At 43.6% G+C, this 17,500-nt stretch overlaps 1 protein-coding gene across 1 annotated transcript in view; it reads left to right on the top strand.

Moving 5' to 3' along the window:
• npas3 (neuronal PAS domain protein 3) overlaps window positions 1-17,500 on the top strand; it is a gene marked incomplete at its 5' end in the record, with an annotated part of 372,500 nt that overhangs the window by 99,144 nt on the left and 255,856 nt on the right. The window contains one exon of the mRNA XM_084045562.1: window positions 12,431-12,529. Coding sequence (XP_083901688.1) covers window positions 12,431-12,529 — 99 coding nt within the window. The remainder of the gene's footprint in view (window positions 1-12,430; window positions 12,530-17,500) is intronic.

Raw genomic sequence — 17,500 nt, 5'->3', positions numbered from 1 at the left:
AAATTACGGGATATTTACTCGCGACCCCATACAAATAGGTCTGTGACCCAAAACTGGGTCCCGACCCACTGATTGGGAAACACTGGCCTAGAGGACAGTGACATGGTTCACCAGGACTGTAGTAGTTCACCACCTAGAGGACAGTAATGCACCCTGGGCAAGACCTGGGATGTTGGTTGTCTAGGAAGTTGACAACCGGAAATGATTGAATTTGGCGGAAGTACATCCCAAGGAAATGACGTTGATGCTTTACAAATCTGTTAACATTCTCCGTCAATGAAACGAGTGTTGTGATTGGTCAAAAAATATCATTTCCGGGGGAAACGGAAATCCCGTCCACTCGACTTCCTAGACACTCGCTGCTTTAGGTCGTGACCAGGCTCTTCTTTTCGCAGATAAGTGAGGCTGGGACCGAGGTTAACAGTAATGTGGTTCAGTACTTGAGTCAAAGTATAGATACTCCTGGTCAAATATTACTCAACTACAAGTTGCTCTGTCAAATTTGTGTTAAAAGTACTGAACTTCAAAAATACAAAGTAGTTTTCTTCTTAATATCAATGCATTTCTCTATACCCCCAAAACAATATTTTCCATAAAGTTTTGTGGTTAATTCATAATTGTTCCCTTCCTAAAAATGTAGTGGAGTAAAAAGTATAATATTTGTCTTTGACTATGTAGTGGAGTGTACTTAAGTACAGTACAATTAAATGTACTTTGTTACTGTCCACCACTGTCAAGGACAAGGACACTGGCTTGTATTGTATTTTATTTCACTTCAATGTTATTATCAATCTGTAGCGCCCTGTGCAGTCAACATGTTCAGTTCTCCAAGGAAAGGTGGAAGACGGTTGCAACGTTAGTTTACTGTTAGATATGGCTGTCATTAGCAATATTGCTGACACACACACCTACATTAGGAACGCCACAAGCGACCGTTCCGCCTCACAATACCTGGGAATGTCAATGCTTGATGGGATATTTTTTGTTAAGCACCTGCATGTAGGCCAACTCAGGCAAAACACCGCAGTGGATTGTTATAGGACGAGCTAGCACTCCTGTTTACTCTCCTCAAACGAGAGAGAGAGAGAGAGAGAGAGAGAGAGAGAGCCACGGCATGGAAAAACAATGGTGAGAATGTGATGCAGAGAAAAGAGTACACGAGCGTGCATTAATTCAGTGGTGTAAAGTAACTAAGTACATTTACTCAAGTAGCGTATTTTCAATACTTTTACGTCTACTCCACTACATCTCAGAGACAAATATTGTACTTTTACTCCACTACAATTATTTGAAAACTTTAGTTACTAGTTGTAGATTTGAATTATTATTACAAAACATACATTAACCACTTCACCCCTATTTAAACTTTGGCTATTTGAAAGTAGCCAATCTACAAGCTCAGAACGCGTCGCAATGCTTAAGTAAAACATGCAAGTACTTTTTCCACCACTGCACGCGTTCATTCGCGCAGTCGGCACTCTCGCGTTGCATCGCACCACTCTTAAGCTCTATTTTAAGCTTTGTTGCACCGGTATGCCGGGGCGAGAATAGCAGATCTATAGGGCAAAAGTTTTGGGCCCATAAGGACATGCCTAAAACAGGGACAGCGGGTTAAAAGAGAGACTTTGAGTGATGTGGTGAGCTAGTAGACAGAGCTAGGTGACAGCGCACATCACCACTGATCTACACATCACATTTCCAACCCTCTCTATGGTGTCAAACCATAACACACTCTCTCTCTCTCTCTCTCTCTCTCTCTCTCTCTCTCTCTCTCTCTCTCTCTCTCTCTCTCTCTCTTAAGTGGTTAATTAATGTAAAGTGCAATTGAGTACCTGAAAAGCTCTATAAAATATGTTAACACAGTCAAGCCACTGATTTGAATGACATAGTGTCTTCTGCTTGTTTCCTGGTACACAAAGCAATGTGTAGGGTCTCTCCCAAATCCGTACAAGGTTTAAATTATTATTTTTTCAACTTCCGTACGGCAAAAGGAGGAGTTTCACACTGGAGTTCAGGAGGTTCCATTTGAAATGAATGGAATAAACAGACTTACGGACAGAGAGAACACACAGCTGTGTGGAAACTAAGTCTCTCTCTCTCTCTCTCTCTCTCTCTCTCTCTCTCTCTCTCTCTCTCTCTCTCTCTCTCCCTTCGTTTCTTCTTTATATTCAGTGTGCTTCGGCCTCTTAGCTTTAAATCAATCCTTCCTCTATCCCTCTTTTCTCTGAATCCATATCTCTCTCCATCACTCAGTCCATCTCTCTCTCTATCTGTATCCCTCTCTCTATCCCCCTCTCTCTCTCTGTCACACATCACTGTTCACAAAGATCCACCACCAGCTCGCACGCACGCACGCACGCTCGCACGCACAAACGCACGCACAACCTGTGGCAGTGAGTGGCAGGCCTTTGACTTAGACTTGGATTTGGGTTGTCAGTCTCGAGTGAGTGCGTGCGTGCGTGCGTGCGTGCGTGCGTGCGTGCGTGAGTGCGCTTGTATGTGCGTGTGTGAACAATAAGGAGAGGAATAGACCAGTGTTTTAGCTAAAACACACTGTAAACTCCTCCATTTTAATAGAACAAATGTACAGGTTGTTGCTGATTGTGTGTGTGTGCGTGCATTTGTGCGTGCTTGCGTGCACGCGTGTGTGTGTGTGTGTGTGTGTGTGCGTGTGTGTGCGTGTGTGTGACCAGCTCCCAGCAGGAGGTCAGGAGTGTGTAAATTGTGTGTGCGTCAAAGACAGCATGACTCTGCCTCAGTTCATCTCTACCACCTGTTCCCTCTCTCTCATCTCTATCGCTTTATTCTATCCCCCCTTCTCTCCGTTCGCCTCCTTTCCTATCTCTATGTCCCTCTGTCACGCTCTCCCCGACACACACACACACACACACACACACACACACACACACACACACACACACACACACACACACACACACACACACACACACGAGACACACGAGAGACACACACACACACACACACACACACACACACACACACACACACACACACACACACACACACACACACAGAGAGAGAGGTTTGTATTACTATACTTGTGAGGACTTGTAATGTTAGCATTGAAAATGGCAGAAAATAGCTGAAAAAATGGCTGATCTACAAGCCTGTAGATCGACGTACCGGTAAACAACTAACTATGAATCAGGCATAACTCCAAACCCCTAAACCTAACCTCTAAAAGTCTAATCCTAATCCTGCACCCAACCTGAATGTTTTCCTAACTATAAACCTAGTTCTAAATGTTACCTTTTTTTTTTTTTTTTTTCACCATAATTTTCTTTCTCCTTCTCAACCATATTAATTGTGAAATGTAAAATGTCTTGTTTTAAAGCAGAAGTGCCTGGAGCATTCTTTTTTTATTGCTGTACTTTATGTGAGAATATTATATACATATTGTATAGTGTGCGAAGACACAGGTCTTGTTTAAATAAAGGTATTTTAAAAGTCAAAGTATCTCTCTCTCTCTCTCTCTCTCTCTCTCTCTCTCTCTCTCTCTCTCTCTCTCTCTCTCTCTCTCTCTCTCTCTGTCTGTCCTGTTTATTTCATCCTGCTGTGTCTTCTGCTAGAACAGAGTAGAGGTGAAGAACAGAGGAATGGGAGATTCTCTCTCTCTCTCTCTCCCTCTGTCACTACAGAGGTGAGTGAGCATCACAGCAGGGAATTTTATCAGTGTGTGTGTGTGTGTGTGTGTGTGTGTGTGTGTCTGTGTGTGTGTGTGTGTGTGAGAGAATGTGTGTCTACAAGAGACTGCGTACAAGTTTGATTTTGCGCGTGCGTGTTTTGACTCATGTGTGTGTGTGTCAGTGAGAGAGAGAGATTGTTGTTTGATGTGGGGCAGAGAGCTTCTTTTAATATTTAATCTCTATAGACAAAGTGTAGGAGACTGGACTATACTGCTGCATACTGCCTTACTGTTCTGTTCTGTACTGTGCAGTACTGTTCTACCTCTGTCTCTGTTCTCTGTTCCACTCAACATTCAACAGATTTATTTAGTCACACTCATACCTGTGTGTGTGTGTGTGTGTGTGTGTGTGTGTGTGTGTGTGTGTGTGTGTGTGTGTGTGTGTGTGTGTGTGTGTGTGTGTGTGTGTGTGTGTGTGTGCACGTGCTTCTACTCTAAATCTATAGATTTTCTGTTGAGTGCATGACTGTGTTGACTGTGTTGTGTACATCTTCCTGCTGTGTGTGTGTGTGTGTTTGCTTGCATGTGTGTAAGTGTAACGGGGGGGGGTGAGAAATGTCGGTGTGGCATACTGTACCACAGTGCTTCTGAGAGTGTCCCCCCAAGTGTCCTTGACTGTGTTATAGGGCCGTGGTTCTCAAAGATCTGCTACTTTTGATACTTTTGTGTGACACTGTAGTATGATCAAGTAGGGCGTTATTTTTACAAAAAAAAAAAACACAAAAAGGTTAGAATGTAGAGATAAGCCCGACAGCGACGATATGCAGAAGACGTGCACGAGAATTGAAAGAAGTGTTTACAGATTAAAGACAGGTGACCTGGCCATTCAGCTCAGCGCTCTGTGCAAATGTTTTATTGTTCTACTGTTTTCTTTAACCCACGCAATCCGGGAACACGTCTGTCTGTGTAATGTTTTGATTTCTTTGGCTTTGAAAAAATAGCAGATATACAAGCTTGTAGATCTGCTATTTTTTTTAAACCGTGAACATTTGAGCAAATCTTTGAATATACATTTTAACATTTGTAAAATATTTTGTTCCAGGGACCTCCAGAAGCAAAGATTTGAGTTACAAAATAATGTTAATATTAACGCTTTAAAAATAAATATATATTTGAAGATTTGCGCAAATCTTCAAGCTTTTTCAAAAAACAGCAGATCTACAAGCTTGTAGCGCGGCGCTATGAGCTTGTAGATCTGCTATTTTTGAATAGCCAAAGAATACAAATAATGGATATACAGTAGCTCAAATCTAAAATGACACAGATGCGTTCCCGGTCTTAATGGGTTAATCCTCTCCTCTCCTCTCCTCTCCTCTCCTCTCCTCTCCTCTCCTCTCCTCTCCTCTCCTCTCCTCTCCTCTCCTCTTCTATCCTCTCCTCTCCTCTCCTCTCCCCTCTCCTCTTGTTGAATGTCAGCGTGACCTTTTTGCCCGAACCTGCGGAGCGCTTGATTTCTCTTATCTCTCTCCTGACATGCCCACTCCTGTGCCTGGCTGAGTGTGTGTGAAGAGAGAGATGTCCAAATAACAAACTCTCCTGAGGATTAATGCTCAGCAGCCAGTCTCTGACATGAAGTCCAGGAAGTGGGAAAAATAACAGAACAGAAGGAGCTTGAATAATGTTGTTATTCCATTCATTTAGAACGTTGTATTGTACTCCTTATGGGTTGACTGTCTGTGCCACGCTGTTGTGTTTGGCGTTGTGATTGTTTTTAATTATTATATATATTTGTTTGTATTTTATGTTTTTTAAAACAAATTGAATTGTTTAAAACAGAGACCAATCTGAAATCTTATCTCACTATTACTTCAAACATAAATACTTCAGATAGATGTTAAATGTTAAGTAAAAAAAAACATTTTAACCACTTCATCCATATTCTCTTCTGGGGGTCCCTGGCACAAAACATTTTCAGATGGGGGGTCTAATAAATATCAATTTAGGGGTCCTTGACATGGAAAAAGTTTGAGAACCTCTGATGTAAAACACAGGGCAAAGTTGCATACCGTACTATGCCATTAAACGTGTCCTGTATTAAATTTGACCATCAATGCATTTCTCAGCGTCTAAGTTTAATCTCGTTACGCACGACCATTGTGCAGGAAAACCCCCACATCCTCCATGTTACTGTATGTTTGAAGTAAAAAGACCACCTCCTCCCTTCATCTCCACCAGCCCCCCCACCCTCCCCCATTCTCTCTCTCTCTCTCTTTCTGCCTCTCTCCTTCCTTCCCTCCATCCTTCCTGAATTCTCTTTCTCCCTCCCTTTCTCATGCCTCCCCCTCTCGCCTATCCTTTCGTCTCTCTCTCTCTCCCTCCCTCCCCCAACCTCTCTCTCCTACACCCACCTCTCTCTGTCTCTCATATCGTCTCTGTCGGGTGGAAACCTCATACAGTATGTCAAAAGCTGCTACTTTACAGGATTGAAATGCAAGAGCATATACAGAATATACAGAAAAATATAGAATATGGAGATAAAAGGTTTCTTACAGACAGCAACGATATGTTTTGGCTATTTTCAATCCATAGTATTTTATTTGAAGTTGTATGTTGTACGAGTCTCTTCCCACCGGGGGGGTGTGTGTGTGTGTGTGTGTGCAGGGATTGGTAGGTAGTGTGTGTTGTCAGTCTCAGGACCCCGGCCAGCTTTACTGCAGCACTGAAGCAAGACTGGCCAGGCTGAAGTGGAAGCACATAGTATATCCCAATATATCCCACTGCCTGGGGGAGGGGTGGAGTGTGTGTGTGCGTGTGTGTTGCTGTACCTGTTTGGTGTGTGCCTGTGTGTGTATATGGCAGTTCATCTTGTGTTGTCACTAAACTAAATATGTGTCTGTCATTTTTCCATCTGTTTCAGTGTGTGTGTGTGTGTGTGTGTGTGTGTGTGTGTGTGTGTGTGTGTGTGTGTGTGTGTGTGTGTGTGTGTGTGTGTGTGTGTGTGTGTGTGTGTGTGTGTGTGTGTGTGTGTGTGTGTGTGTGTGTGTGTGTGTGTGTGTACCCCCTGGGTTATGGATTTGAACCTGCCCTGGAAGTGTTGAACATGTTCATAACAAACCAGAGTTCAGCAAACACAGGGGTGTGTGTGTGTGCGTGCCTGTTTCTGCATGAGATTGCTTTTGCGTGTGAGTGTGTGTGTGTGTGTGTGTGTTTGTGTGAGAGAGAGGTGCTGCTTGCTAAACTGACACATTTTCAATCACATGGTTTATTTGTGGGAAATGGTTCAAAGAGACAGAAAGGCCAGATTTCTATGGCTCTATACACCACAATAGGACAGGCCTGGATTAGTTTTTCACTGTGTGTGTGTGTGTGTGTGTGTGTGTGTGTGTGTGTGTGTGTGTGTGTGTGTGTGTGTGTGTGTGTGTTGTGTGTTGTGTGTAATCTCAGACAATGCACTGGTAGCCAATTTGTAATATATAGTTGGCCTTGAAAAATGGTCCAAATCTGCCGCTCACTGTGTGCAATTTAACCACGGCCTCACCCAGCAAAACCTATTGTACTGCTGCTGCCCTGCTCTGATAGGCTGTGTGTGCGTGCGTGCATGTGTGCGTGCGTGCGTTTGTGTTGGTGTTTGCATGCGCGCACTCTTGTGTATATGGGTACAGTGTGTTTGCATGCATGCCTGTGTCTATTTGCAATTGTGTGTGTGTGTGTGTGTGTGTGTGTGTGTGTGTGTGTGTGTGTGTGTGTGTGTGTGTGTGTGTGTGTGTGTGTGTGTGTGTGTGTGTGTGTGTGTGTGTGTGTGTGTGTGTGTGTGTGTGTGTGCTTCTACTCTAAATCTATAGATTTTCTGTTGAGTGCATGACTGTGTTGAGTGTGTTGTGTACATCTTCCTGCTGTGTGTGTGCTTGCGTGTGTGTAAGTGTTGATATGCTATTCCTCATATGGTTGTTTCGGTTTACGTGCGTGTGTGTGTGTGTGTGTGTGTGTGTGTGTGTTTGTTTGTGGGTGTGTGGGTGCAGTCACTTCTGGCTGTGACAGTGTGTGTTGTGTAGAAGGAGTGTTGTAAAGAGAGAGAGAGGGAGAGAGAGAGAGAGAGAGGGAGGTGTGGGGGTAGAGGGATATGGATAGAGGGATGGGGAGAAAGGGAGGTAGAAAGCATAGAGGATAGATGATGCAAAAAGACAGTGCTTATAGCTATCTGGGTTTACCTTCACAGTAAAATAAAATAAAAACTCAAACTTAGCCCTCTAGTCTTAGAGAAACCGACTTGAGTTTCAACTGTACGTTTTTTTCCCCCGGTTACACTGATCGACAATTTTTGGCGGATGTTCCCCGCAGAATAGGCAACGCGACCTCTAGTGGTTGAATGTTGTCTATTATAGCACCTTTTAACTCTTGAGAGTGTGCAAATGTAACCAAATGGACCCGTACGGGTCCATTTGGTTACAATTGCACACTCTCAGGAGTTTAATTAACTCCCACTCCTCCATTCAACTTGTAATCTCCCCTTCCTAGGGAGTTCTGCCGATCCCTCTTTAATGTTCTCTTCATTCCGAGGGCAGGCTGGGTTCAAAGCAGAGATGTCCTCCTGAGTCATGGTACATTTAAAATAAAATAAAAAAGCCCTGTTCTACAGGCCGCTCAGTGACTCACTGCTTTAGCTGAGCAGTTGAGAAGAAATGACACCGTCACTGAACACACATGGTGCCTTAAAGGAGAGAGCCAGACCAAAATACATGTGGATTGTATCAACCTATAATCATCAGTCACCAACATACCTGATGCAGTTGACTTTTTTCATAGAAGCCCCTGTTCTCCATTTTGCAGACCCCTCCGACAGCTAGAATGGAGCCTAGAGCATATCGCTAATTCTGCTTTTTTCGTCGCTCCAAACCTGTTTGTCACTCATGAGCTGCCGTTCCTACAGAACGGCTCTGATGCGTGAACTCTCGCGAGATTCTCGCGTCTTGCGAGATTTCGCGTGGAGCGCTCCCCCTCCCCTCATAAGTGACAAGCCGTCGTGTGAATACGCGGACTGAGCCTGTGTTAGCCAAATGCATGGACAAATAAACCTGGGGAGCAGCTTTGTCTTTTCTCCAAATGGCCGTAGGTTGACTGTCAATGGACATGGAGAAGTTTTTCCCATACAGTTTTTGACAGCAACCGAGTGGGTTGCACAACTTTAGCATGCGCTTATTATTTGGAAAAAACAGCCTTCTTGTCGCTCGGTGAAGGTAAATGCTTCAGTACTGGAGCTTATGTGACTCCAATTATGTCAGTCCGTTCTGTCTGTATTTTGTGAAATAAATGCAACAGTCGTGAATGTATGGAATCTACCAACAACTGCTGTGAGATGCAGGCGCTTGTCTTGTTATGCCTAATTTATGCTCCGTCGTATGATCGCATCTCGTCCCGAAATTAGCCCGTTTACAGGCTAACGCGTTGCATCCGCCACGCGTGGTTAGCACGTAGATTACCTTTTTTTGGCTACACGTCACCGTTGTACGATGCAGTATAAATCAGGTTTTACATGACACGCATGCTCCCGGTTTAGAAAGGCAAAACCGGTGTTAATGGCGACTCTTGGTCGCGCCAAATATCACTCAATCTCTGTGAAAAAGTGTCTAGTCCTAGTGATTTGAAAGACATTGTAAAACCAAATCAGTTGAAAACTAGAAAAAGTGCTCCTTGGAGCACAAGTCTCCACCAGCAGACTTGGGAATGTTGGGAATGTTCTACTTCTTATGTTCTAATTCTTACAAAAAATAGAACATGTTACTGTGTCATAGTAACATGACACAAGTGTCCTATCCGTCTGTATAACTGTCCTATCCGTCCTGTCTGTATAAGTGTCCTATCCGTCCTGTCTGCATAAGTGTCCTATCCGTCCTGTCTGTATAAGTGTCCTATCCGTCCTGTCTACAGTATGTAAGTGTCCTATGTAAGTGTCCTATCTGTCCTGTCTGTGTAAGTGTGATTATTCCTGTCTTACCTCACTTTGAAAGAGGCTAAGACTCTTTCAAAGTGACACATGTATTTATAGGCCGCTATACGTCACTAGCCAATCAGATCACACTATTTCACCGTATTGTCACGTGTCACGTGAGGCTTGACCAATGTTAGCTTGACATGTGGAAAGTGAAAACAATGTCTCCTGGCGGAGACAACTACTAGCTTGCAGACAGCATGCAGTTGCTCAAAATGATCGCTTAGTCCAGACTCCAAACTGAACGTGTCACCTGACAATCGACACGTCTCAATAGCACTCTTTGAGTGAGTCTGGCATTTAACCGTGATGTATTTGTTGTTTTTGGTGTTGAGTAGAGGCTTACACACAGTGCAACAGAAAAAACGATGAAAGTTAGAAACAAATGTGCGGTTTGGTGTTTGTTTGTTCTCCCTCCTACACGGAGCAGAGTGTATAGGCAGCCAGCTGGAGGCCAAACAGTGTTTTACAGTAATATCCTTTCAGACAATGTCAGAGTTTTATACGTTAATGTTCCTCCTCCCAGCCAAGCATCGCTTCACTGACTCTCCCTCTCCCTCTCTCTCTCTCTCTCTGTCTCTCTCTCTCTGTCTCTCTCTCTCCCGATATTTGATTCTTTCTCACTTGTTTCTCATCTTTTATTTGTTTTTGTTTTTTTCTCTCAGTCCCTCTCTCCTGCATTTATCTCTCCCTCCATCTTGATCCCATTCCTTCTTTCTCAATCTCCTTCAACTCTCCTTCTCTCTCCTTTTCTTGTCCCCTTCCTCCTCTCTCTCTCTCTCCCTCTCCTCCTCTCTCTCTCTCTCTCTCTCTCTCTCTCTCTCTCTCTCTCTCTCTCTCTCTCTCTCTCTCTTGCCTTCTCTCTCCGTCTCGTCTCTCTGTCTGCTGTATGAGGAATCCATTGGCGTATTCATTTTGACAGGCTGTCTTTGGTGGGTGTGTAAAAATTCAAATAATCCAGTGTGCATACTCAGTCACCAAGCTGTTGGATCCTATTAGCTGGGCCGCTCCGCCCTGTCCTCGCTGCCTTCAGCACTGTAAACACAACACACACACACACACACACACACACACACACACACACACACACACACACACACACACACACACACACACACACACACACACACACACACACACACACACACACACTCTCTCTCCCTGTCTCTCTCTGTCTTTTTCACTCTCTGACACACGCACACTGCACATTGCTATCGTTGCTGTTGGGTGTAAAAAAGTTCAAAATCGTTCTATTATCGCAAGGCGTTGTGAGCTTGTAGATCAGCTATTTTCACTATCTTTTTTATGATGAAGTAGGGCATTCATTTATGAAAAAACATAAGTTGAAGAGACAAATTATACTCCGATGTATCCCTTATCAAGGTTAGGACTTGCTGGTAAAGTATTATCTTTGACCATCTTAGAAAAAGGCACTGGAATTCAAAAATGCATGTTGATGATCGGCTGCTCGTTGTTCGTTATTATATGTTTGTGCCTTGACAGGGCATATACACATGTGACGAAAGGATGATGAAAAAATAAATAAGAGAAGGTAATCATTTAATGGAAGTTAGATGTTAATGAAGGCAAACTATTGACATTGTGATGAATAAAAAGTTAAACTAAAAAGCCCTGTTTGGGCAGGACTGCTATTACTGGAGAATGTGGATAATTTCATTTTTTTTGCTATAGAGGACATCAGCAATTTCTATGGATGATTCGCATTGGACTATTCCTTTTATCGGCACTTAAATAATTCAACAACTAAAGGTACATGGAGGGGGGGGGGGGTGGAGCTGACAGCCCACACCAACACAGCACTCTCAAACTCACAGAACATTTAATTAACTTTAGTCTAGCGCTAAGCACAAACCAGTAATTGTTAAAAACTCGGAGCTGTCGATTTGCACCGGCGCACTGTTATCAGGCAATGTCTGAGTTTGCTGAAAAAAAGTTTGGGGTTTTTTCGGGGCTGTAATTATCACAGCCATTCTCTGTGCGAGAGATGGTTGATTCACAAGGCAGTAAAATCACAGAGGTGCTTTTAAAACAACTGTATTACTGTACCAGAAAACCTCAGTTAATAGTTATCCTGTACAAATGGGTTTTCCTTTTTTTCGGTGACAGAGGGTGCCATAGTGCAAATATGGACTGAATGTACCACTTTGTTGGTCTATTTGCGTTTGGTGAAATTCCATTAATTAGGTTTGTGTTATAACACATTATACCACATATGTGTACATTACAAGAGAGCTATTTTTGAAATCTTTTGGAAATTGTGCGAATAACTTTGCTTTGTTTTTCTCATAAATCTTCTCTTCTGGGGTTCCCTGGCACAAAAATGTGGGGGTCCTTGACATGAAAGGGTGTGAGAACCACTGGTCTGTAGCACCTTTAAATACACAATGGATGAGTTGATATTCTCTTGCCCATGTGAGGTACAAATGCCCAACTGCTGTGTCCTTTCATACCTTTTGTTCAATGACTGTCCAGTCATCTGACTGAACGTTGTTTGTAATGCATTGGTCCTTCACTGGGGACACATAAGGAGAGATGATGGTCACTGCCTTTCTTTTTCTTCTTGTTCTCCTCACTTATTTTTTCCCCTCACATTTTACTTTGTCTTAATGTTCTTCTTTTTTCTCCCTCTATTTATTATTATTATTATTTTTTTTATTATTATTGTTATTATTATTATTATTCACTCTTTTTTTAACCTCTTCTTCCTCTTCTTCTTCTCCTTGAGAGCGCAGTCCGTTAAGAAATTCCTCTTCACGTGTGCTTTGTGTGTTCCACAGTGACCCCTACTGGGAGCGGCCAGCCAATGCAGGCAGCTGCTCCGCCGCGCGGCCCAAGACTCTCCACCTGGCCGGCCAGCAGCATACCTCCTCGCCATGGTAACGTGTGTGTGTGTGTGTGTGTGTGTGTGTGTGTGTGTGTGTGTGTGTGTTTACTAACTCCAGTAGTAGTAGTAGTAGTAGTAGTAGTAGTAATAGTACTAATATAACGTCTCTGTCGGGTGGAAACCTCATATGTCCAAAACGGTTACTTTTCAGGATTCAAATTCAAAAACAGCAAAAGTAGCAGATCTACAGGCTCAAAACGTGTTGCTTTGCTCCGCATTTCGAGCATGTAGATCTGCTACTTTTTATATTTTTGTTAGACGCTGTAGTATGATCAAGTATGATATTCATTTACGAAAAAACACAGAAAGTTAAAATATGGAGATAAGAGGTTCCTACCCGACAGCAACGCTAATTTGTGTGTGCGCGTGAGTGTGCGTGTGTGTTAGAGCTCTGCATGGGACTCAAATTCTTGCCCTGTCTAGCTCAAACGTGAGGTTTTCAGTCCCCACCTGACCCCGGCCCAATACTTTAAACAATGTCTTGACCTGAACCTTACTCAACCCTGAGCTCTGTAGTACCATATGTAATGTAAATGCATGGCAAATTGAACAAGCGGCATTTTTAGAAGAACCCATGCTGTCCCAACAGGGCTAGCAACTGCTACCAAGCATTAGCCAACAGCCACACGCCCACAACCAACGCTGTAAACACTGTTATATGGTCATGGCACCAACACTGCAATGTTGAGGAAGTGTTTCTCAAATCAGCATTATCCACCATGCCTGTCTGTCTGAGTTGAACTAAGTGTCTCTGTCACAAAGTTATTATAGTTTTGAATTTTTCATAATTATTTAATTTAGATGTTTTGTTTTCATTTTTTGTTTGAAGCCGTTTTATAGTTAAGTTTAGTTTTAGTTTTTTTTGGAAAAGGTAGCAATCTACCAACTTTAGTAAGTAAGTAACTCTAGTAATTTGTGTTTGTTTTTAGTACAGTTCAATCAAGAACACTCAAACTAGATTTAACCATTTATTGCAACACATGGAATACAGTTAAACTTGGCGCAAATGGCTCTACTCTTGGAATGTTCCCTAAATGTTGCTTAAGCAGCATGCTAAGCAAAATCAGGGAACGCTAAGCAAACCCCCCCCATAGGTGTACAAGAGTGGGCCTAAGCAATACATTGACCGATTGTCTTGAATCAGCAGACATGAAATCACAATAGTATTTGAGCCTACTGTATATGCCAAACTCTAATCAAAAGGTGGAGGCTGGGGTGGAGGAGGAAGCTAAAGCAGCAGCAGATGTGTAGCAAGCAGCAAGGGAAGCAGAGATCTAATGAATGGAGAAGCCGTATTTAAAGGAGCCGCTCTGTTTAGAGCGTGACGTGAGCTCTGATTGGAGTGTAGAAAAGCGTGACGCGATGACCAGCAGGGCTGTGAATGGAGAATAGGAAGCTATATAGGCTGATTGTAAACAATCAGCTCTGACTGACAGACGATTACAGCTGAGGCGTGTATGATTCCCGTGTCCTGCATGAAATAATGCTAAGCTTCATTTTGAATGATCATTCTTTTTCTCCCCTGTTTAACACATTGACTGCCATGGAGGTAATATTACGTCATCTAAAATCCAACGCTTGACGGTTCGATTTGTGTTACAGCAGATTAACCACGTAAACCCCATGCTTTGTGGAGCTCAACAGGTATCTAGTACTAGTTTTGCTCTACATTAAATATCTTCGCTAAAAATAGCCGACGGACAAGCTCATTGTCCATCGGCTATTTACTGCAAAAGTTTTCCCCAGAATAAGCATGATGGGGTTGTTAAGAACATCTAAAAACAGATTAAGGGGATAGTTCAGTCCCAAAATGACATTTTTTCTATCGATTAGTCACCCCATGGAGATCAGCAAAGGATTCATGGATATTTTGTTGTTTTCCTAAGCCAATAATTTGATGACCGGCAACAAGTCTCCTTTGTGTCTCCTACCGGAACCGCTGCCTACCGGTCCGCGGTGATCAAATTATTGGCTTAGGAATGGGACAAAAGCTATCCCTTTGAACATACATAAAATAAAAACATAAAACACCACAAGATCTATATCACAAAAGTGTCCACAGCAACAATAGCACCCTCCCACATCGTAGACAGCAGACCACGATTGCACCCACAAAGAAAGCAAGAAAGCATCGTCAGCTCATCATAACCACGATGGTGACAGGCCGGTCAACTGCCTCCGCAACCACACAACAGCTGTCGATGATGGCATGCATCAGCTCATTGACTGCCATCCTTGACTCACGCCAAAAATGGCAGACTTTCAAAAATCGTCTATTTTTGGTGCAGACTTACGACAAAGGATAAATCAGGCTTCTCTCTCTCCCTCTCTATCAATCTCTATCAATCTCTCTGGCTCTCTGTCTTGGTCTCACTCGCTCTCTCTCTCCGTCTCCTTCTCTACCCCCCCTCTCTGCTCTCTCTCTTTGTCTCACACACACATCTCTCTCTCTCTTTCTGTCTCTCCCTCTCTCTCCCTCTCCCTCTCAATCTCCCTCCCTCCTTCAAAGAGCTTTAGTGAAAAGCAGGGATTTAGCACCAGGAAGTGATTCCGTGGGAGTGGTGCATTGTGGTAATTGCGGTGCGGTGCTGACGGGGGGTTGAGCCTGCGACAGGGGGATTACAGTACGCCCAGAAGAATGAGAGGATTTGTGTTGGAGAGGAGAAGAAAGGAGACAACATTTAATAGCTCATTACAAGGCGGGGTGACACAGCTGTATAGAAACCCTGACACACACACACACACACACACACACACACACACACACACACACACACACACACACACACACACACACACACACACACACACACACACACACACGTCTTACATGCAAACTATGCAGCCAAGAGTACGCAGGCGTGTGTTTTGAGAGAAAGACTGTGTGTGTGGTCATTACATAGCCTTATAGTTTTATTCTCTGTGATGGTGTGTGTGTGTGTGTGTGTGTGTGTGTGTGTGTGTGTGTGTGTGTGCGCTCGCGCGCACGTGTGCGATTGCTGGTTATTTCTTAGCTACAGAGAAAGTAAAAAGAAAATAAACTAGAAAAAGTGCTCCTCGGAGCACAACTCTCCGCCAGAAGACTTGTGTTGGGAATGTTGGGAATGTTCTGTCTGTAAGTGTCCTATCCGTCCTGTCTGTATAAGTGTCCTATCCCTCCTGTCTGTATAAGTGTCCTATCCGTCCTGTCTATGTAAGTGTCCTGTCTGTCCTGTCTGTATAAGTGTCCTATCTGTCCTGTCTGTGTAAGTGTCCTATCCAATTGTTACAGTATCCGCCATTTCTCAGCCATTTCGTGATTGTTCCTGTCTTACCTCACTTTGAAAGAGGCACAGACTCTTTCAAAGTGACACACGTATTTATAGGCCGTTATACCGAACATAAGAGAACATTAGAACATGTTCTCTTATGTTCTAATTCTTACAAAAAATCCGTCCTGTCTGTATAAGTGTCCTATCTGTCCTGTCTGTATAAGTGTCCTATTCGTCCTGACCAATGTTTGCTTGGTTGACGGAAAGTGAAAACAAACTCTCTTGGCGGAAAAAGTGACTTGTGCTCCTCGGAGCTCCTCGGAGCTCCTCGGAGCACAAGTCTCCGCCAGCAGACTTGTGTTGGGAATGTTGGGAATGTTCTAATTCTTATGTTCTAACTGTCCTATCCATCCTGTCTGTATAAGTGTCCGATCCGTCCTGTCTGTATAAGTGTCCTATCCGTCCTGTCTGTATAAGTGTCCTATCCGTCTTGTCTGTATAAGTGTCCTATCCGTCCTGTCTATGTAAGTGTCCTATCCCTCCTGTCTGTGTAAGTGTCCTATCTGTCCATTTCTCAGCCATGTCAACTCGAAATCATGCTCGCTGGTTTGGGCGCTTAGCTGTTAACTAAGCATTTGTAGGATCGAGGCCTTCCCATCTAGAGAGGCTTTAGCTTAATTAAAGTATCTGCTTTGCATGCAGGATTGTTGGAACTGTCTTACCTCACTTTGAAAGAGGCACAGACTCTTTCAAAGTGACGCATGTATTTTATAGGCCGCTATACGTCACTAGCCAATCGGATCACACTATTTCACCGTATTGTCACGTGTCACGTGAGGCTTGACCAATGTTAGTCCCAGTTTCAGAAAGTGAAAACAAACTCTCCTGGCGGAGAGAATAACGTATAATTATCTATATATGTCGATTCAGGTGGCTCCGTATATGGACCTCCAAATCAACCATGACCATATATGGAGTTCTGGCTCGACCATTATGTCCAAATATGGAGTACATGAGGTCGATCACTCAGACGTCTATCTATAGGCCGTGTCCACATGGAACGCCTTTTGAGTTGGCAGCGCCAGTCTTCCATGTATTCCTACGGTAAAGACGTGGTTGTCCGCTCCTCTTCCCAGTGCTGACCATCGCGCTTCAGCGCTCCCTACGCCCAGCGTTCTTTGGTGTAGCGCCCTGGGGTGCCTCGGTTCAACTTTTGGAACGGAGCGGCGGTCATTTGATCCTCCTGATTGTATGTGACAACCCGGTAAATAACAACCCAACGTTGAATCAATACTGCAACCACGAGAAGTCCATGTTTACATTGTTTCAGCTGAGCTATTTGTAATGGTAACGCAGATGACAGTGACATTTGAGCAGTGAGCACCTCGGTTGAATGGTTGAATGGTTGAACGGTGCGGGCATCAGGCAGTCTGTGTGAGCGCTATATGGACATCATATACAAAGCGCTCCGCTCAAAAGGCATTCTCTACGGACACGGCCCCTAAAGGAGGTCAATTCCAGCATTTGGCTTTTTGTACCCGTATGAGTGACACATACATTCCTCTCCATTCTTGGATATTGATTCGACTGACAACGATAAGCAAGTATGCATACAGTGTATGTGTATCAGTGTGTCCATGGGCGTGTCTGTGTGTGGTTGTTTCACTCTACTTATTTACATCTGTCTTTGTGTGTGTGTGTGTGTGTGTGTG

The sequence above is a fragment of the Gymnoscopelus microlampas genome, assembly GCF_963454915.1.
Source record: "Gymnoscopelus microlampas genome assembly, chromosome: 20".
In the NCBI taxonomy this organism is placed as follows: Eukaryota; Metazoa; Chordata; class Actinopteri; order Myctophiformes; family Myctophidae; genus Gymnoscopelus; species Gymnoscopelus microlampas.
The sequence above is the reverse complement of the archived record's forward strand: the minus strand, read 5'-3'. Positions and strand labels throughout refer to the sequence as shown.